The 22,459-nt window shown below is 39.5% G+C and overlaps 1 protein-coding gene across 1 annotated transcript in view; it reads left to right on the plus strand.

Moving 5' to 3' along the window:
- Positions 1-3,324, plus strand: part of LOC124799116 — a 217,736-nt gene extending 214,412 nt beyond the window's left edge. Inside the window, exon 10 of the mRNA XM_047262654.1 lies at positions 941-3,324. Coding sequence (XP_047118610.1) covers positions 941-3,324 — 2,384 coding nt within the window. The remainder of the gene's footprint in view (positions 1-940) is intronic.
- The last annotated feature ends 19,135 nt before the right edge of the window (positions 3,325-22,459 follow it).

Raw genomic sequence — 22,459 nt, forward strand, 5'->3', positions numbered from 1 at the left:
AGAAAAATACAAGATAGTAATAATTAATATTCGTATATAAAGATGGACTTACATACGTAAGAAGTCGACCATAACATCTCTCGTCATACAATTTTAACACCAAAAAGGCCACGTCACATAATAAAACATCTTACGTAAAAGTTTTACTGCCATTTCTAGTTAAAAATCGAAGATTGCCGCTAAGGGCTGCTTGTGTACACTTAAACAGGTGGCATCAGACTGGGTGCCGCGTGCGCCGGCTATACTACGATGGGGACACGAGGTGTCACGCCATCTAGTGATGAAAATTGGTAACATCTGCTTTACGTGATAGAAAGGTTACAGCAGTTTGTATAGCAGATGTGTCTACAACTTTTAAACATTTAATAGTATGAAGACATATTGTAATTTAAAAGCAGTAAGAAAAAAAAGAATTCAGTAATTTGTTACAGTAAAATACAGTGAGTGATTAAACTGCAATTAGAGTATGGGGACGAAAATAACATTTCAGAAAAAAACACGAGGAAAAATTGACATAGATGAAAAATATCTTTTAAGGATCCTTCAGTAAAGGTTTGAAGAGTATGTATCTTACGACGAGAGCTGTTATGCTCAACTTCTTACGTATGTAAGTACATCTTTATATGCGAATATTAATTATTACTGTCTTGTATTTTTCTTATTAATGACTAACTTTGTATCCCCCTTATTTAGGTAATATAAATTCTGATGAAGACTCCCTTAGTTTAGGAGTCGAAACCATGGTCAATTCGACTATAAAATCCATTGCAACCAGTGGGCTGTCTTTACTATAAAAAAATAGTGAAATTAGTCAATAGGCTCATGAATAGCTTTGTATCATGCATTAAGTATTACAGAGTTAGTTTGTTCTGAGAGTCAGCAATTTTTTCTGTACAGCTGTATCTTCATCGGCAGGAGCTAATCACTACTGGTGTTTCAGGGTGCGTAGGCTGTCCTACATGCCGGCCAGTGGACATCCCCGAGCCACCTTGCCGCGCGTGCTGCCTGGAGGGTGTCGAGGCCCCAAACAAGGAGGTGTCCATTCGCAAGTGGCTGGAAGAAGTTCCCGTGCCTGCAGCAGTGAGGACACAGCAGCTAGCTGGGAGGGACTCCATACAGCCAGATTCCCTCGAAGTCATCAGCTCATCGAGCACGAGCGATTCCGGAAGACCGCCTCAAGATCAGTCTGCAGAGACAGGAAAATCACTATCTAACTCGGGGCAGAAAATGTCGCAGCTGTCCTCTCCACGACCACAGCATCAGGGAGTGAAGTCAAAGGCTCCACTGCATCCAAACTCTCCACAAAAGGACGATCCAAAAGCAACAAATACAAAGCACACCGAAAGTGTTTCGAATGACACTACAACGCCAACGTCACCACTCGCGAACCGCCAGAAAATGGTAGCCAAATTGATTGCAGAGACGGCTGCAAAATTTAACAAAAGTCCAGCTGAACAAAGAAGCATTTCAAAGCCAGCACCAGCGCCACCAAAGCCCGTGTCTCCAAAGGTCCCTGATCAGTCGGTACCTACTCCTCCGCCACTTCCTTCACCAACATCTTGTCCTGCTCCACCTCCAATGCCACCAGTAGTGCCACCACAAGACAAAGAAAAACGGGTAAGCACTCCAAAACGCAAATCGCCCGCTCCAATGGAAACGAAACACCTGATGGATGCAGTCATTAAAGAACTCGTAGGTCAACGATCACAGGAAACGAGCAAGGCTCCAGAATCACAGAATTCTCAGCTGTCGGGCAAGAGTACACTAAAGTCAAAACCATCTATCAACAGTAGCTTTGAATCGGACAGTTTGGAGAGGTCAGATACCCTCGGAGTTCACCAAATCGAAAACCGAGGGTTCTCGACTCCCAGTGATTATGGAGACGGAACACTCAGGAGCTGTCTGGGCTCCACTCTGCGGTCGAACCTTCCTCTCGAAGAGGAGATGACAATGAGAAATGAGGTATTTAATGTGAATACAGGAAGTACTACTATATCCAAGCTGAAACCTAAGCAGGTAACTCCCCCAGAAGATGACCACGAATACGAAGTCATCATGGCAAAAGATGATAAGAAATCTAGTAATGAGGAGAAAAGGAATGCGCGAGCGACAGAGTTCTCCAAAGTTCTGTGCAACGGCGGCGGCTACAGCCTCGTCAGTGAGGTATACGTCAATGATGGGTATAGTTATGACAGTGGTTCTCCATCGTCGTCGCCGAAGTCACGTGGCAGCACAGGCGGCCCCAAGATCAGGTACGACGAACCGGAGAAGCCCGGTCACCTCACAATAGAAGTAGAAGACTCGCCTGTGGAGTACGCTCCAGGAGACGACTCGGACAGCTTCGAGCCTGACACACTGGACAGAAAACCTAGCAGACAAGGGTCAACATCGGCAGGCGTCATAGAAGTGCCTGCAGCTGCGTCCCACGCGCCAGTACCTGCCGAATGCTACAGTGACTCTCTGGAGCGGCCGGCAAACATCCTGCTGCGCACGACGGGCAGCTTTCGTGGCGACTCTGCCAGCCAGACGGGGTCTTTCGACGGTTACACGGCTGACAGAACAGTGCGAGGAGATGACGAAGTTGCCTCCTTCTCCAGGGGCTTCGGCAGCCTGCGGGAGATTTACGAGGCGCGCCACCTGTACTACGGGCTGGAGCCGGCCGGCTCCGACCACTCTGCCGCCAGCGAGCCCGACTACTACGGCCTGGCCTGGAGGCGAACCAACGGCCCCCTGTTCGACGGCTTGCTGCTCAACCCGGGCTCGCGCCAGGCGCGCCGCCAGCGTGGAGCGACGTCGCCTCCGCCGCTGCCCCCCAAGGTGCTGTACCAGCAGCCGCCGCCGCCCAGACCAGTGATGCCACAGTCGCTGGTGCCTCCGTCCCTGCCGCCAAAAAACGCACCGTCCAGAAGCATCGCACGGCCTCCGGACCCGGCCCGTAGGCCGCTGCCGCCGCTGCCGCTGCAGCGCCTCGGCTGCGCGCTCCCCCCGAACACCTCTGCCGGTGCTTCTGCAGACAGCCTCGACTCCTCCTCGCCGTCCGCGTCCTCTTCTCCTTCGTCACCGTCGTCTGACTGCGACGGGTACGAAGCGTTCTACGACGAACCTTTTGCCGGGTCCCTCACGGGGACGGACGAACGGAACGGGTCGACCACCGGAAACCGATCCCACGGGAGGTCTGGCGCTCAAGACAAGAACCACACCACGGCATCTGGCGGGGGCAGCACGCGCTGTTCTGTCATCAGGCCTGCGTCGAACGGGACAGACGTGTGCCACATTAAAGACTACGTACGTATCATCAAGGTGCTACAACCAAGTTTTGTGTAAGTCTGCAGGCTTTCGTGGCCGTTGTCACTGAAGTTAAAATCTTCTGGGTTATTAGGCCGCGTCATGTTTCTTCTAAAATGTTGGACGTTTCGGCCCCTCTGCTGGGATCTTCTTCAGGACCTTTAAGTGTCCACTGCCAGTGTTCTAGCAGTAGTGGACACCGAAAGATCCTGAAGAAGATCCCAGTAGAGGGGTCGAAACGTCGAGCATTTTAGAAGAAACATGACGCGGCCTAAGAACCCAGAAGATTTTAACTTCAACCAAATTTTCTGTTTGCATATTTATGAAAAGTTACGACTTCCTCTCAGACCAGGATTCTAAGCCGGAGCCTTGTCTTTCGCTAACAGTTCGTTCCATCTTGCCATGGACTGACTCACAGCTTCAGACTGCCAGTGGTTCCTCGATCTTGAAAGATACAGAGAGTAATCGTTGATAACAACTGACTGAATCTGTGATTCGGTCTGTGAGGCGTGCTCCAGCAGTGTCATGATAGACCTACTAGCAAACTGAACAAGTAGATATCGCAGTTAGTAATGCGCTGCAGACTCTAGTCCTGGATTAGGACCAATTTGTGTCATAAATAAAGAGTTGAAATGTAAAATATGACATTGTCAAGAGAACGAAGAAAACAATTTATCTCTGTTTGTATGTACGAGGATTGAAACTTTAATAGTGGCAACTATTTATTTACAGCTCGTACAAAATAGATACGTGTTTCAAAGTTTTACTGGGCATCAAAGTTCAAATGGTTCAAATTGCTCTGAGCACTATGCGATTTAACTTCTGAGGTCATCAGTCGCCTAGAACTTAGAACTAATTAAACCTAGCTAACCTAAGGACATCACGCACATCCATGCCCGAGGCAGGATTCGAACCTGCGACCGTAGCGCTCGCCCTTTTCCAGACTGTAGCGCCTAGAACCGCACGGCCACTCCGGTCGGCAGCATCAAAGTAGTCACCAGCATTGTGTATAAACCGTTGCCAGCGATGTGGAAGTCGTAGGATACTCTTAGCAGTGCCAGTTGTGTTGACAGTTCGAGCGGAGCGGTCTATTGCCGACGAATTTGTAGAAGTTCTGAAGCGACTGGCGTGAAGTGTTTCTTTCAGTTTAGAAATCGAGTTGAACTCACGAGGGCTTAAGTAAGAGGAGTGCAGCAGGTGGTATAGCACTTAGCCGTCCCATCAGTCAAACAAATCAGTAACAGCTTGCACTGTTCGTGCCTAAGCATTGTCCTGTAAAATGATGATCAGGTCCTGCAGAAAGTGTCATCACTTCTGTCTCTAAGCTGGTCGTAGGTTGTGTTCCAAAAACGGACAGCATGTTCAAATGTTTTTTTTTTTTTTTGTCTGGTCTCACTACGAAACTAGAATACTGTGACAGCAATAGTATCCAAAGGGCTAAATTCCGCTGAAAATACGAAAACTGTAAAGAAAAAGAGGAATAAAAAAACAAAGAAACAGAAAAAGGCACAAAAAGATCACCAAATGGAAATAATAGTGAAGAGAAAAACAGAATGAAGAGCTCAAGAAGAAAAATACGGCAAATAGCTCACCATGTTCATAAGGTGCAAACATTGTATCAGACTACGAATATAACTTTGATGAGTGAGATGAGGGTGAATGTGCTCGCTGCGGTGATAGCTATTACGAAACTTATAAAAATTACGATTGGTTTCATTGTGGTGTCTCTTCACGATGTCAACATCTGTTAATAAGTGTACCTGCGGTGATGAGAGAAAGACAGGCTAATTCTTGAAGAAACCAATGACTCATTAGAAAAACCAGTGTTCAGTCAGGATTTATAATAAACTAATATAATTGTTTTGGACTAAAATATTTAATAGTATAGTTCTGTATGAAATTTTAATTGACTCTTTTCTTCATGTATAGCCATTTTTATGCGGTCCATCTCTCCCAGTACAGTGGTCCACCTCACCTGTACAGCTTTGAGAATATACATCAATGGTCCATCTCACCCACAGAGACAACTGATGTATATTCTCATTTTATCTTATCTCTTGTACTGGAAGTGGCAGTGCGTCAGTAATGTGTTGTACCTAAGTTTATGTGAGACTCGATTCGAATATGCCGTCAGAATCCAAAAACGGTAAAAAACAAGTAATTTTATGCTGAAGAAAGATAATGGTCCAACTCTTCCGGACTTACCCTATTTGTGACTTGAAGAAGCACTATTTGGAAAAATTTTCAGAGGTTGAGAAAAGTGAGAGTGGCATTCCTCTGTTCCACAACGCGGTCGATTGTAACATTGGTGATTTGCCACTTCAACTAAAGTTGGCGCTCACTGATTTTCTAACAAATGACTTCTTGAACGAGAAGCAGGGAGCAGCAAAACATATTGAATTTTACCACTGCTTATCTAATTCTGAGTTCCCGAAACCCAAGCAATTTGCCGTTGATATTGCATTTGTGTTTACAACAATTCATGTCTGTGAGCAAACGTTTTCGAAAATGATGTATGCTAAGTCAGCACATCGAACGAGATTGACTGATGATCATTTGAAAGGAATTCTCTTGATTGGATGCAGCGGTGCAATACCAAACACTGATGATATCTTGAAAGCCAGAGTCAGTTACACAAATCTCGCAAACATTTTTGGCACTTATGCAGTTTAGCAGGTACGGAAAAAATTTTTCATTCCAAATGTATCTGGCTTGGAGAGCTTTGTGGGTGAATATGTAAAGTTTGTTGGTGATTGTACTTTGTATTTTCATAAATAAAGTGATCTGTAGCGTAGCCCACTTGAGGTTAGGCTGGGAGTTTTTTTTTTGGAATGCGGCCACGGCAGCGGCCGCCTATGATTTGAAAATACTGATTAGTTAGTGTATTACGCAATGTTGCGTCATCGGCAGCGCCGCGCTTATCGGGCAGAAGATATCGCCGACGGTCAAGGGAAAATGAAAATGGATGTTATATTCGAAATCAGCGCATTAGAATTCACTATATCGACAAAATATTGAAAAATAAAAAAATTTAAAAAAATTTAAAACAATTTTTTTGATGTAAATAATTGACTGGGGCGAAAATAAATATCGTATTCGTAATCAGCCTATCAAATTTGACTATAATCGATCAAATTTTGAAAAAAATTGATAAATTTTTTCCGTACCTGCTAAACTGCATAAGTGCCACATTTTTTGCTGGCTAGTTTTTGTTATTCTATCACGTGCACAATAGGTCTAACGTAGCCAACCTATCTCTTTGCTAATATCACCTTATTTGATAACTTTTGTAGTAAATATATGAGTTTATTGTCTTTTCTGCGTGTGTGCATTGGATACCACTCACCCGTGATTAACGCGGAATGCTGAACTTAGTTTTTCTTCTTTTCTTCTCACAGCTTTCTATCTGCGGCCCAAGCTCGTCATTTTGCCATTCATTCGGCCCGCTGTGATAAAAGTTGGGTGACCTCTCTTATAAGGGATAAATTTACATCCTGTTGTAACCGTAATTAGTTTTTGCATAACGTTTACAGAAGTCTTTCTTCTTTCACCACCCTTGCATCAAACTTTAAGTTAATATTAACCAAAACGTCGACTACACCAATTGCGTAATCGAGCGAGAGGATACCGAAAATCTTGCGCGTCACGCATGTGCTGTTGCTTAGGAACGTTCGTAGGCCAGTTTGAGTTTGATTGATTGACCGAAAGCGTTGCATATGAAATTGTTCGTCTCGACTTCTTGATCGATTGTGTTACATTGTAAACAGTCACCGTTTACACCCTGTACATCTAAAACTTTACGTGGCCTACGTCACAAGGGACCAGGCACGTGGTGCAAATACAACCAATGGATCAGAGTGTGAGGCTACCATGGGCTTCATGAAACCAGTTCCCAGAAAGACGTCTGATACGAAATTATTGGCGAAATATCTTCATTGTCTTTAATAGAATCTGAATGATGGAAAAACATTGTGATTTGGAGCATAATTATGCTCTCCAGACCCCTTACAGTTTCCTTGCACTAGAAGATTTTTCTTCTTAAAAAAAAATCAGTTATTGAATCGTGCCTGTTTACAGTGAACTAACGACGCAGTTCATAAAGCAACAACGAAGCTATGATATTATTCCTGAGACTTGGCGGCTGAAATGAAAACAGTTGTCTGTGTTACCATGTTAGTTAACTGTGAGCACTTGTTGTAGAGATATAATATCTGTGAAATCCATTTTACTAAATGGTTAACCCAGCTCATGGTGCGGAGTTCTAATTGCAGGTTTCCAGCCGAACGGCTTCAAGGGGCAATAAAATTTTTATTTGTGGTATTTCATATAATTATCGAGCGAATTCTAAAATTTAGTTAAGTGTCTGACTCAGTAAGACAAGTACTACAATTAGAAACCGTGTTGCGGCAGTGGAACTAAAGGCGCGGAAATCACCCACACTATATTCATTCAGTATTTGAGAATGAGAGTACTTCGCGATCTCCAATATACTTTCTACATACTTTCAAACCTATACTAAACTTTTTATCGCTGACATCCCCCACAAATTCATTGTTCTTGCAGTAAAAAGGCTTGGGTTTTAATTTATTACTTCTTTACTACTGACTCTATTCGCAAAACATTTTGCAGACAGTATCCACGTACACCATTGATTTTACGTGTAAAATTGCGTCATTGCATGGCATATAGGTCAGGAGATATAACGTTTCAAACGCTGAAAAAGTAGCTTTTGCATAAAACAGAGCGAAAATTACCCAGACTGCGTTTATCCAGTGTTTCACCATGAGAGCACTTAGCGACTTCGCCGGCCGGTGCGGCCGTGCGGTTCTAATCGCGTCAGTTTGGAACCGCGTGACCGCTACGGTCGCAGGTTCGAATCCTGCCTCGGGCATGGATGTGTGTGATGTCCTTAGGTTAGTTAGGTTTAAGTAGTTCTAAGTTCTAGGGGACTGATGACCATAGATGTTAAGTCCCATAGTGCTCAGAGCCATTTGAACCATTTGAACTTAGCGACTTCCAATAAACTCAAAACACAAATTCGGCCCTTTTTCTAAACATTTTCTCGTTTCCATAATTAAGATCCAATATTTAAGACATTAACTCATTAGTAAAGTAGTCAGACGTTTGAAACCGTTAAATACATGGCAAAAAATGGTTTAAATGGCTCTAAGCACTATGGGGCTTACATCTGAGGTCATCAGTCCCCTAGAACTTAGAACTACTTAACCCTAACTAACCTAAGGACATCACACACCTCCATGCCCGAGGCAGGATTCGAACCTGCGACCGTAGCAGTCGCGCGCTCCCGGGCTGAAGCGCCTAGAACCACTTTTTTCCCCCTTTATTAAAACAACCATATATGTACATAGGCAGAAAAAACAAATAATGAAGTTCTGGAACTGTTTCAACTCGAACTGTATCCTACAATAGACTGGAGAACACATTTCAATATAGTGCCATTTGTAAGCTTACAAAATAGAACAAAAATAGTAAACTGACAATAGCCTCTTCATTCCAGACAGAGACATAGAACCAAACCGCAAACATATATATAATTGACTGTCTTAACTAGAATCGGCCACCACGGCCGGCTAAATACATGGCAGTCTGATCCTATAAAGAATCGTGGCTCGGAGGTTTACTTGTTACTCGAGAAGTTGAAGACTTATTTTTTCGAGAGAGCATATCGTGACAAAACTGGGTCAGCATATTTTTAGAAAATAAATAAAAATACTTTTATTAAACTAAGCACAAAATACATATGCCATTTTAAAGAGGAAGGTCTCTAATATTTTAGTACAAGAAAATGAAATTTGTCGTTTATTGGTTTGGCTCGCCTTAGCATTAGGTTCTGTTTTGTCGAGTGTATGTAGGCTATTACTAGGCGGACAACTTCACCAAAACGGGCGCTTTGTTATCTACAGCGCGGAGAGGCGGCCGGGCACAGAGGTAGCTGCGACGCCAGGCGTCGCTCTAGCGGCCCTCGGGAGTCGACGCGCCCGCGCAAGTCGACGGCGGACGTGCCCCGGAGGCGGCGTCGGATGCTGCACGGCCCCGAGGATTCGGGCTACCTGAGTACCGACTCCAGCGAGTGCCCTGCCCACTGCAGCGCCGTCGCCAGGGCTGGATCGCGCCCGCGCTGCGCTTCTGACGCCGACGTCGACGGCGGCGGGGGTGGTGGTGGTGGCGGCGGTGACGTTGCCAGCGAGTCGGGCGCGGAGAGCGTCGCCACCGACTCGTTTATGTTCGGCCGAGCTCGGCCGTTACCGTCGGCAGCCGGCGCCAGGGATTCCCCGGCGCAACGCGGCCGTGGCGACCGATTTCGCCACAACAGGCGCAGCAGTGCCGGCGGAGGGCTGCGCTAAAAAGCGCAACTCAGTGGAAAGAAAAAAATTTCAATTGTGCGGTAACCATTTCTCATACTACTCAACCCTCTGTGAAACTTCAGATTCTAAGCAGTGTCAGCAAAGAGCTGTGCTGGCTAGTGTCAGAAATACAGAAGTTGCCCAGAGCCTCTGGGCAATATTCACAATGTACTTATCTGTAGGCTTTGCACTACACATTAACATGTAGTACCTGCCTCAAAATGCAAAAATGGGAAGTACATGTACACGTGTACTGGAGTGGTCAGCAGCCACTTTTGTGGTTATCTCCCAGAACTTCAGTGTGGTCTGCTGCCTGCCTATTATTTGGTTCCATGTTCACAGAGCTCCCAATGTCCATGGCAGTATTTAACTGTGTCCTGCACCAAATTTTACATCACCTGGGTAAAAAGGCTATAGTGTCAATAGTTGTATTTCGGCTGTATTTGAGGGATCAGAACAGAACCTCAGCCTAAATCCACATAAAAACTGCAGTGGCTGGTACTATGAAAGACTCTCTTATACATTGCAAGGAATCAAAGACAATTACAATCCTTTTATCCCAAAAATCGCCACAGTGAACACTCTGACAAGAAAAGGCTAAACAGGCAAGAATATCATCACACAAAGACAGAAGAAGTAAGCATGAAACAGTCATCTCATATTTGTACTATTGTAATTAATACAGACTTGTATCAAGTCTCATTTTCAATTATTAGTATCAGTGGGGAAATTGTACTTTTACCTTCCAAACAATATTTTTAAAAACCGTACTTTGACATTCCATTATCCTGCATTATTTTTAATGCTAGAACAGAGAGTCAGAGGGACTTGAGACATGATTTGTAGCTCAAAGCCAAATTGTACAAGAGAAATAATATGTCTGAAGAGCTGTAAAATGGTGCATATTTTACAACAGATTGTCTATTTTGCTTATCTGCATGATATTCTTCCTTTCATTCTCCGTTCACAACTTGCAAGTTGCATATTAGCCACTAGCAACAAGTCACTAGTTTTGTACATTATGTGTTGCAAATTTAGTTATTAGTTCTATGAATCTAACTGCAGTACACCACCATTTTTATCTGATTCAGTAGATTTTAAGACTTTTCCAATTTTTGTTGAACTTTCATATGATTACTCACTACCTGAATCATCATAAAGTACTGAAAGTACTAAATTATTTCAAGTATTTCTTTTTTACTTTTGTAATATCTTTCCTGCAGCATCAGAGCAACAACTTAACAAGAAAATTTAGGTAGTTTCTCATTCCTGTTTCATGGCATGAAACTATCTAAGCAGCCAATCATCTAACAAAGTAATTACTACATTTACTTCAAGAATGTTAACTCAGAAAGAAACTTAATTATTGAATAAGATCACTGTAGTACAATGTGTTGGTAAATTCTGTTCAAAATTATTCTCTGAAACAAATTTTTTCTATTAAATAACCAAAAAGGAATATTTATTAAAGTAATAATTGCTCATCAGAAGTTGAATTAAACACAAGAAAAATGCAACAAAAGAAAGCTTTTAATAATAACAATTATATTTCAGCTATGTTTTGATGAATGGTTTCAACAATCACTGCTTTGACTAAACCCCAAGAAACCATAAATATGTAAATAAATATAGTTGAAACACTGATACACTGGTGAAAAGGTCTCTCTCAATGTGTTCTGTATCTTGTAAATAGTATGCTGTTTCACATACTGATGCCAAAGTGATATCTTACTTTTTTAGTAGGCTAAATTTAATCAAAGGTAATTACTGTAACATTATCTAATATATAACGAATCAGTATATACTTCTTTTTTCCTTGTGTTCTTTATGTTAAATGAATTTATGATTGTTGAGGCAGTTAATTTTTGAATTATAAGCCAAATGCCTTTTCCATAAGGCAGTGTTTAAGTACCATGAAGGCCGAATGTGCAATTTTGTAAATAACAGATACCTTAAAGTTGTTAATATTTTTGTTGTATCAGCTGAGTGTTATCATAAAATGTTGTTATTGTTTCGTTAAACTCTATTCATTGTTGATAATGTTATTATTACCCCTAGCATAGTTGTAGTGTTTTTTTTCATATGAATACCTACTCAGATAATTGAGTCTCCAACTATATCTTGTCTCTTCATGTAAAATAAAGAAGTTTCTTAAGCCAAAGGTGGGAATGCATAGAGCAGATGAGAAGATAATCATCTGTTTTTTGAGAAATTGTATAGCAATTTTGATGGCTCTGTATTTTTCAACAATTCACCCATGATAGACATCTAGTACAACATATTTTTGGTGACCTATCTATGTCACATAATTTAAACACTGATGCTTTCTGTGACAGCCTCCATTGTGATAACCAGAAAAGCCAAAGACTAACAGAGAGATGACTGGGATCCACACAAGTACATGATGTAATGATGCCTCTTGTGGCCATATATTACACCAATTTTATGGTTGATTGTATTATCACTAGCCTCATAAGAATGTAAAATATTCTGTATACTCATGTGAAGTTTCTCTGTAACTGGTGCCTAATTCTGCACACATATCAGAAAATAAGCTCTACTGTTGTGAAAACTGATAAAATACATTCCCGTACCTGTGTCCTCCTAGATAACTAACTCCAAGTAATATGAAACATGGTCTAGAATCTTTGTGTACTCAAACAATTTTTTATGCTTATCTTTTGTGGTACATCTAAAAGAATCAGCAATGGTAAAACACAGCTCTTTGAATAAAAGCAAAATCTTCTTTGACCAGAAATAGGCTAGCAAACATTTTAACCCATTGGGACTCTGATATCAAAGATGCCACTGAAATTAAATTGTATGTTAACAATTACAACACTGTATAGACAGTTAGTTATGCTTGGAAGCAGATGGTTGCCTCTGAGAGACTACAGGATTGGGCACTATGATTAGACCGTGATGAAAAGAGTTATGGTGTGGAAAATGCACCAACATGAATAGTGATATAGTTTCTCATCACAGGATCCATCTTTACCTCATTTATATATATTGATCTATCATCTCTTTGATAGTCAGCATCATAAAGACAGTGGGGATACTGTCAAAACTTCAAAATTTATTTGACATTGATTCAAGATGTTTTCCAAGAGCATTTCATATTAACATTGCAAGTTTGTTTCAATGAAACATAATGTTTTTATACACTTAAAACTAAATCATAGTCAATGAAGACACTTCTTCAAATGTGTAGTGTTGGGAATAAGAGAGTAAAATGTGAACAGTTTACAAGTGGATGCAGAAAGAAGCAGAAAAAATACATTGTCAATGGAAAAACAATGCACTGCCTTACAACCAAATGCCTATTTCTTATTGTTTCTAAAATAATAGTCTTATCTCAAGGTTGTAGTACATATGAACAATCTGATCTTTATTTAATAGATGGCTAGTTTAATGTTTCCCATTTTACTTGTATTGCTATGGATCAATCCATCAGCCTCCTATCGGTTTTAAGGAATAAGAAAAGGAAAATTAAAAACATTAGCTCTCTAATGAATAAAATAACTTGAGTGTAGTGAACTAACCAAAGATGAGCTATACTGGTGTGATCTGTGAGCCAGTATGGATGTCAAATGGCAAAATAGCAGTCTTGCATCAGCTGTGCTCAGTCTCCAGGTTCGACTTTTGTGAGCTGATTGGAGGAGATATGATTTTGCTAACTTTATCAACTTCAGCAGCATTGTTTAATGCAAAATGAACTGTATATGACTTAAACATACTAATATCAATTGTCTATCTATAATCCTAATTTCATCATCACTTTGCTAAAACTGGGTTTTTCCCACTGTTACACTTTTCCTTCACTTAATTCTTAACCCTAATTAGTGCAAGACCATACACCATCAGTAACATATGGAATGTAGACAGTTTGTGTGAAGGAATTACAAGTGCCTCTTCGTGTTCTCCCTGTTGGGTTTGGAATATAACTCTCATCACCCGAAATGTATCAAAGCAAAACAAAGAGAAATCAAATCTTCCAGATTTTGCCACTAGGTTGTGCACTAATTGTCTCAGGTAAAATCTGAAATCTGCTGCAAATGCCCGATGAATATAATACTGAGTGTGTGTGTGTGTGTGTGTGTGTGACTCAACTCCTCACAATATAGTGAGTTGTAGCCCTTACTCCTTAAATTACATGAAATGTCTCTTGGATGTACATTACGAGGGGATGTTCATAATAGTCAGTATATCAGCAGTGGTGATGGAAATAAACCCACTTATCACTTTGGTGCTATTTATGAGTAGCAAGAGAGTGGCAACACATTACAGCCTTATATCCTTCATGATACTAACGGAAGAACTAATAGGTAGAAAATACCATATTTTTGCATTTTCTAATGAAAACACCATTACTTGGTGCTTCTTTCTTATTGACCTGCATGGAGTCAAAAAAGATAGATGAAATGTCTTCCTGTTTCTGCCAATGCATTCTGGTACCATTAGAATCGCTGTCGAGTTTGGGGTACTGACCATAAAGGGGAAGGAAGTGGGAAAAGCTGTAACTCTTAGGTGAGATATTGCAGCAATATGCTGGCAATAACATAGTATTTAGCTCAGATGAAGCACACTTAAGAAGTGATATAACAGTAAATGTGAGGTGCATTTGTACATGTGTGTGTGCATGTGCATGCTTTGTGTGTGTGTGTGTGTGTGTGTGTGTGTGTGTGTGTGTGTGTGTGTGTGTGTGTGCTGTGCCAGCAATACATGTTTTTGATGTGGCAGTTTTAAGTTAGTTCAAAATGATGTATCTGGTGTATGGTTGTCTAAAATTTCAAGTGAATTTAATATGTACACTTGTCAATATTTTGTGTAATTTCTTATTATTCTGTAATGAATGGATTGTTAGATTATATATCTGGTAAGGGAACAAAAAGTGTCCTAGAAAGAGTTGTATCAATTTGTTCATCAAAAATTATAATTAAAATAGAGAACAGCCATTTTACTTCAAATAATCGTTCTGTTTTCAGAATCATGCCATGCTTCTTTGTACCTGTCCACTGTATAAATACATAAAAATCTGATGAATAATTTTGTATTACAACATTGGAGGATATGTGATGCCATGGTGCCTTTTTAATACTGCAAAATATACTAAAAATTTGTAATTGTTGTTTTCGTATTTTCCTCAACAACCTGAAGTGACCATCTGTGGACTTGGGTATTGCTTGCATATGCTATAATTCAACTATTGAACAAATTTGGAAGATTCTGATACGTCAGTGTTGCATTGTAGTCATGGTAGATATTTAACTGATATGGTGCTACGTTTTGCATACGAGCAGCATCACAGAAAAAAACCCTTTACATTTGTGAAATTGATATGAACAGTTACTTTCTTTTAACATTACAATGACAGAACAGTATTAACTCCATTTTACCAATATTTCATTGATCTTTGCACATAAAACTAGATCAGGTATTTCCAGGAAAGAATCAATTGCAAGTCTTGGAGGATTCTGATACATCAGTGTTGCACTGTATTCATGGTAGTTATTTAACTGATATGGTGCTATGTTTTGCATATGAGCAGCATCACAGAAAAAAAGCCTTGACATTTGTGAAATTGATGTGAACAGTTACTTTCTTTTGGTATTACAATGACAGAACAGTATTAACTCCATTTTAACAATATTCGATTGATCTTTGCCCCTAAAATTAGATCAGGTATTTCCAGTATAGAATCAATTGCTAGTCATCTTTTTACTGTCTCTGCTCCTTCACTTCCAAATACAGTAAATTTTTCATTGTCTGCCTGTTCATAAGCAACCTTAAAGATAAATACAATTTCTATGGCACAGGTTTGTACTTTAGCCCATGGTGGCTCCACAAAATTATGATTTTGTGTTACAGTGATATGTGCTCTTATTCATTTTACAATCTGAAATTTTCAGTAACCTCTGTTTATATCTGTGTAAATGTTATAGTTCCACCCATAAGGCTTCTATCCTGCACAATAATATTCTCCCAATTTTCCATATTTGTAATCATTCTGCATGACTTAAAACATACACTACTGGAAGAATCTTTGTAATTCTTCATAATTCCATTACTTATTGCTGTACAGAATTCCCAGATACATATTCTGAGTCTGGAGTCACCTAAAAGGTTTAAACTGCAAGTTCTGTGGTGAGAAACTGGCTCTCTGTGTGACAGATTATCACTGACTCTCTTTTCTGGACCCAGAACCTTATTTTTCTACATCTGCATCTACACTGTGAACCACTGTGAAGTGCATGGCAGAGGGTACATCCCACTGTACCACATATTAGAACATTTTCCTGTTTCTTTCACATATGCAGTGTGGGAAAAAAGATAGTTTAAATGCCTCCATGAGTGATGTAATTAATCTAGAAATCTCCTCAAGAAACCTATGGGAGTGATATATAGGGAGTTGCAGTATATTCCTAGAGTCATAATTTAAAGCTGGATCTTGAAACTTTGTTAGTAGACTTTCTTGGAATAGTTTCCATGAATCTCCATGAAACTGCCATTTCAACTGCTCCAGCATCTCAGTGACACTCATACATGGGTCTCTCAAACATCTGACCACATTCTGATTCAGATTCTTTATTTCCATTGACCATATACAGTAGAATAGGCTTTTATAGTGATATTAAGATACAAATATTGATCACGTCACATGTAAAAATTAAATATCTTATATACAGATCTAATCTTAATTATTAATATCAATATTATCAATATCATAGAACTCTTTTATATGATAACATGGGTTTTTTGTTAGCCAGTCACATAATTTTATTTTGAACTTTTTAAAAGGTAAGGATTGAGCAGCAAGAGGAAGTTTGTTAAAAATTTGGAGGGCATTTACTTTATGGGAGTTTCCTGTTATTGCTAGCCTGTGCTTGGAATGTAAATGTTCGCCTTATTTCTAGTAACATGTTTGTGAATTGTTTCCCTGACAATACATTCTTTAATGTTATTCCTGACAAAGAGTGCAGCCTCATAGATATACAGCTTCACCACTGTTAGTATCCTAAGCCTGGGAGAAAGAGGACAACAGTGTTCTACAGGACCAGCCAGCATCACACATTATACAAACAATTTTTTTTTTTACTTTTAAGATGTTACTGATATGAAGAGACTGTCCCCTAGATGAGTAGGCCATATGGTATATGTGATTGAAAGAGTCCAAAATATGCTATACAGTGATAATTATTACTGACCATATCTCTCAGTTTCCAAATGAGGTAGGTCACTCTTGGGATTTTTTTTCGGATTTAGCTTATATGCTCTTCCCAAGTTAGTTTGGCATCAATATGTATTCCGAAGAGCTTGACACTTTTATTTTCTATATTCTTAGGTAATCCTAGCATAAGATCTTATCCGGGTTTGGGATGTCATGGTGTGAAGTAAGCATAGTTGTATCACATGCATAGCAGATCACAGAGCGTGATACAGAATGGGACAGGTCATCGATAGCCACAATGAAAAAAAGGGGACCAAGGACAGAGCCTGTGGTACACCTTTACCAATTTCTACTGACGGGGAATGCCTATTTATAATTGAGACAAACTGTCTTCTGTTGGTCAAATAGGAAGAAATTATTGCTAACATAGATTTTTATACACCATAATACTCCAGTTTTGTTAATAATATGTTAAAAGGAATGCAATCAAAAGCTTTACTTAGATCACATAAAACAAATGACACCATCTTCTAATTTTCAGAAGCTGTTAAAGTCTGATCAACAATTTCCACAACAGCTGCAGTAGTATTTTTACCTAGTCTAAATCCATAGGTATTGATTGTTGCAAAAGCAAAATAATTGCTCAATTGAAAGTACATGAATGATTCAATTATTTTTGAAAATATTGGCGCAATAGATCCTGCTCGGTAGTTCTGGGGGAGTTGTTTATCACTCTTTTTGAATATGGGAATAATTTTTGAGATTTGTAACAAATCTGGAAAAACTCCATTCCCTAAACATCTGTTAAAAATAAAGCTTAGTGGCTTACTTATGAAGTGGACTGTTCTTTTAACAACATAACTGGACATCCAGTAGCAGTACATACATTTGGAATTTGATAATTTAGCAACAGTTTTAGAAACTTGATTGGGCATGATATTCTTCCAGTGAAACAAGGTCCTTCAGATAGCTGGAGATGAAGCAGATCCCTTGCAGATATATCTGTGGCCTTAATTTTGTCTCCGAGTTCTCTGACTGATGTGACACAGTAGTCATTCAGTTCTCCTGGATTAAGTTGAGTTTGACATACTTGGCTGGAAGAATCATCTTGTCTAATAACCTCCCATGCTGCCTTACACTTATTTGGAGCACCTTCCATATACCTTTCACAGCTGCTTTTTTGGCTTCTCTGAGCTTAGCTTTGTAATACTCTTTATTTTTAAGGTAAGCATTGCAGACCATATCCTTCTGTTCAGACCCTTGATTGTCCTTTCTTTTATATGTTTGATACAGTATGAGCATTTTTTCTCTAATTCTTGCTGGTTCTTTTGTACACCAGTTTATTTTTGTAATTTTACATTTAACTGAGGACCTAACATTTATTATTGGGGTTCTCCTGTCTTTATATTTCTTAAAGAAAGCTTCAAAATCATTTTCAACTCCTGTTTTTTCTGGATGACACACAGAGTCCCAGTTTGTGTCCTTTAACTTGTTAATAAATGACATAATTTGCTCCTCTCTCTGACCTCTTCCACATGCCACATTAAATTCATTGGAATAAGATGGTTTATTATGATAAAGTGTTAAAAGCAATGGACCACGTTCTGCAAAAAACACTATCAGCAAAGCTAACCACATATTCCTCTCTATGCAAATTAACAATAATATTGTCTAGGCATGCATCATTATCAGTAGGACACTTGTTCGTGCAGTGCAAGTTTAAAGATCTTAATATATTAAAAAATGTTCTGGAGTCTCATTGCCTTGAATTTCCCATTTCAATACTAGAATCACCACAAATAACAATCTTTGTTTTAAATGTAAAAAGTTTGATAACTACTAGTTCAAACTGTTCAAAGAAAACTTTTATGTCTCCATTTGGAGACCTATACAGGGTAACAATTACTATGTTTTCTTCAGTCAATCTTATACAGCTAAACTCCGCATTTACTTCTGAACAATATGGTGCTATATCTAATTTTGAAAATTGTTGGCCATGCTTGATATAAATTCCAACACCCCCTTTTTTTCTGTTTTTCCTGCACGTTATATGAGCTAAAATATAACCTTGAGGAACAAAACTGTCAACTTTACTTCCTGTTAGCCAGTGTTCTGACACACATATCACATCTACATTCTTAATGTTACAAAAATGTTCTAATCCTAACAGTTTATTTCTTAAACAACAAATATTGACTTGCAGTAACCTTAATATTTTGTCATTCTTTTCATTCTCAAGTGAGCATTCATCTGCATAAGGCAAATCCAAATTGCATATATTGTTTCTGACTAAGTTGGAGTTGCTGGAATATTTACTTCTGCTAAAAAAGCATTTTCATCAATGCTCTTGGTAAATGTCACTGTTTCCTCATGTTGCATGTTAAATTCTAAAGATACATTACTTTTTGCTTTACACCTCACTGCATGTTTGATTTTGCAAGAACTATATCCAAGATCTTGCAGCAACAAATGCTTTTCCCAGTCTATTAATGTGCAAACAAATTTTGCTGCCCCTCTCTGATTATGTTTAATATCCCCTACTAGACATCTCTGATATGGGTCCCACACACTTTAGCAAAATTCTAGGATGGTTTGCATGAGTTATTTGTGAGCAATCTTCTTTGTAGATTTATTGCAGTTCTCTAGTATTCTACCACAAAACTAAAGTATGTTACCTGCTCTAACTACAATTGAGGCTATGTGAATGTTCCACTTCTTGTACTTCCTAAGTGCAACATCCAAGTGTTTGTGAGTTCACAGATTCTAACTGTGACTCACTAATATTGTATTCATAGCATACTATTTCTGTTTCCATTTTGCGAACTGTACAGTTTTACATTTTTGAACAATTATATCATTTAAAGCAGTCATTGCACCACTTCAAAATCTTATCAAGGCCTGACTAAATATTTGTACAGCACTGTTCAGACTTTACTTCAGTGTAGATAGCTGCATCATCTGCAAAAAGTCTGAAATTACTACTGGTATTGTCCACTAGATCATTAATATACAACACGAACAGCAAGGAAATCATACACTTTCTGGGGTAATCCTGAAATAGCTTCTACATCTGTTGATGAGTCTCCATTCAAAATATCATGATGCATCCTCCCTACCAATAAATCCTCGGTCACACATTTTGCCTGATACCCCATATGATCATACTCTTCATAACAAGTGTAGGTGCGGTACTGAGTCAAATGCCTTTCAAAAATTGAGAAATATGGCATCTGCCTAACTGCCTTGATCCATGGTTTTCAGAATGTCAAGTAAGAAAAGCATGAGATGGGTTTGATACAGTATGAGCATACTTTCTCTAATTCCTGCCGGTTCTTTTGTATACCAGTATATTTTTGTATTTTTATGTTTAACTGAGGACCTAACTTTTATTAATGGGGAACAGGAGTACCATTTGTCTCTATATCTTTTAAAGAAAGCTTCAAAATCATTACCCATGTTTTAGAAATCCATCCTGGTTGCTATAGAGGAGGTTCTTCGGTTTGACATACATCACTACATTTAAGCTCAGAATATAAGATTAACTATTAATGGATCCAAAGATACTGGATGGTAGTTTTGTAGATCACTTCTGCTACCCTGCTTGCAGACAGGTGCGAACTATGCATTGTTCCAACTAATGGGCATGGGTGGTTCTTTTTGAGGCTATCTCAGCCACAAAGTGGGTGTTGAATCTGACAGGAATTTTACTGGGTCATGGGGCTGTATTCCATTTGAATGATTCCAGCTGTTTTTCAATGACACTGACACTAATATCTATTTCACTAATCTATTCAGTGGTATGAGAATTAAGTTGGAGCAATCATCCTAGGATGTACTTTGTAAAGGAGCATTTGAAAACACAGTTGTGCATTTCTGCTTTTGTTTCACTACTCTCAGTTTTCAGTTCCAGTCTCATCCATGAGTGGCTGGACACTGACTATGGTGGCACTAACAGCTTTTAAATACGACCAGACTTTCTTTGGGTTGTGTGAAAGATCATGTGACAATATTCTGCTACTGTAGTCATTGAAGGCTTAATGGATTACTCTCTTGAGAGCCAGATGTGTTTCATTCAGCATCTCTCTATCTCTAGCCCTATGGTTCTTGTTACACCTATTATGCAGTAATCTCTGCATGTTTAGAAGCTTCTTTACAGTGACTATATACCATGGAGGGTCCCCCCCTCCCTCCCTCCCTTCACTATGAACTGTTCTGCTGGGTACATATCTATCCACTGGAGGGTCAACTATTCTTTTTAACTTGAGCCATAGTTCCTGTACGTATTCCTGTCCTGAACTGAAGGTTTCAAGTTCATGGTTGAGTTATGACACTATTGATTCTCTGCCTAGTTTGATAAACATATAAATATTTCTGCCTGTTTCAGTTGCCCTTCGTGTTTTGATATTCAGTGTTGCCACAACTGCTTGATGGACACTGATATTAGTTTCAGTGTAGACTTCCTGAAAGAGATCAGGTCTGCTTTTTGCCTTTAGATCTAATGTATTTCCATCATGAGTGACATTCTGAACTATCTGTTTATTCATCCATTTTTCTCCATTCTCACCTCAAAATTACTGAAGACAGGACCCCTAGACAGCTCTATGGATCTCCTTCATGTACAAATTTCCAACCTGGAGTTTTTGCAGATTGGTCGCCCAAAAATTTAGTAATCAAGTTTAGTTATGATACAAGCCTCCACTTACCTTAAATCTGTCTTCTGCAGCCAACTAGAACAGATCAGACACTACTAGACCTCAAACTTTGTTACAATGGCTTGAGTGTTATAAGCTTCCACAAGATATTAATATTATCCTCATTTTCATTTTCTAGAGTCAGTTTTCCTACAAAGGGAAGTGTTCAATCTGTGGTTATGGGCTTATGTTCAGCTGCATAATAATATTTGGTGCAGCCCACATTAAACCTGACTTTGCTCTCCCTCTATACCAGCGAATACAATCAATGACCTCTGTCATAACTACTACCCTAAAATACATTACAGTACATAAACCAATCAATAAGTTCTGCAACACTTGCATATCTATGAACAAGTGTGGGCTTAGATTAAAGGGAAGAAGGGTATGAAATAATAAGCACAATGAAATTAATGAAATCACTTTGTTGTTGTTGTGGTCTTCAGTCCTGAGACTGGTTTGATGCAGCTCTCCATGCTACTCTATCCTGTGCAAGCTTCTTCATCTCCCAGTACCTACTGCAGCCTACATCCTTCTGAATCTGCTTAGTGTACTCATCTCTTGGTCTCCCTCTTCGATTTTTACCCTCCTCGTTGCCCTCCAATACTAAACTGGCGATCCATCGATGTCTCAGAACATGTCCTACCAACCGATCCCTTCTTCTAGTCGAGTTGTGCCACAAACTAATCTTCTTTCCAATTCTATTCAATACCTCCTCATTAGTTATGTGGTCTACCTATCTAATCTTCAGCTCCCCAAATAGCAAAACTCCTTTACTACTTTAAGTGTCTCATTTCCTAGTCTAATTCCCTCACCCGATTTAATTCAACTACATTCCATTATCCTTGTTTTGCTTTTGTTGATGTTCATCTTATACCCCCCTTTCAAGACACTGTCCATTCCGTTCAACTGCTCTTCCAAGTCCTTTGCTGTCTCTGACAGAATTA

The sequence above is a fragment of the Schistocerca piceifrons genome, chromosome 5 (genome assembly GCF_021461385.2).
Source record: "Schistocerca piceifrons isolate TAMUIC-IGC-003096 chromosome 5, iqSchPice1.1, whole genome shotgun sequence".
Taxonomy (NCBI): domain Eukaryota; kingdom Metazoa; phylum Arthropoda; class Insecta; order Orthoptera; family Acrididae; genus Schistocerca; species Schistocerca piceifrons.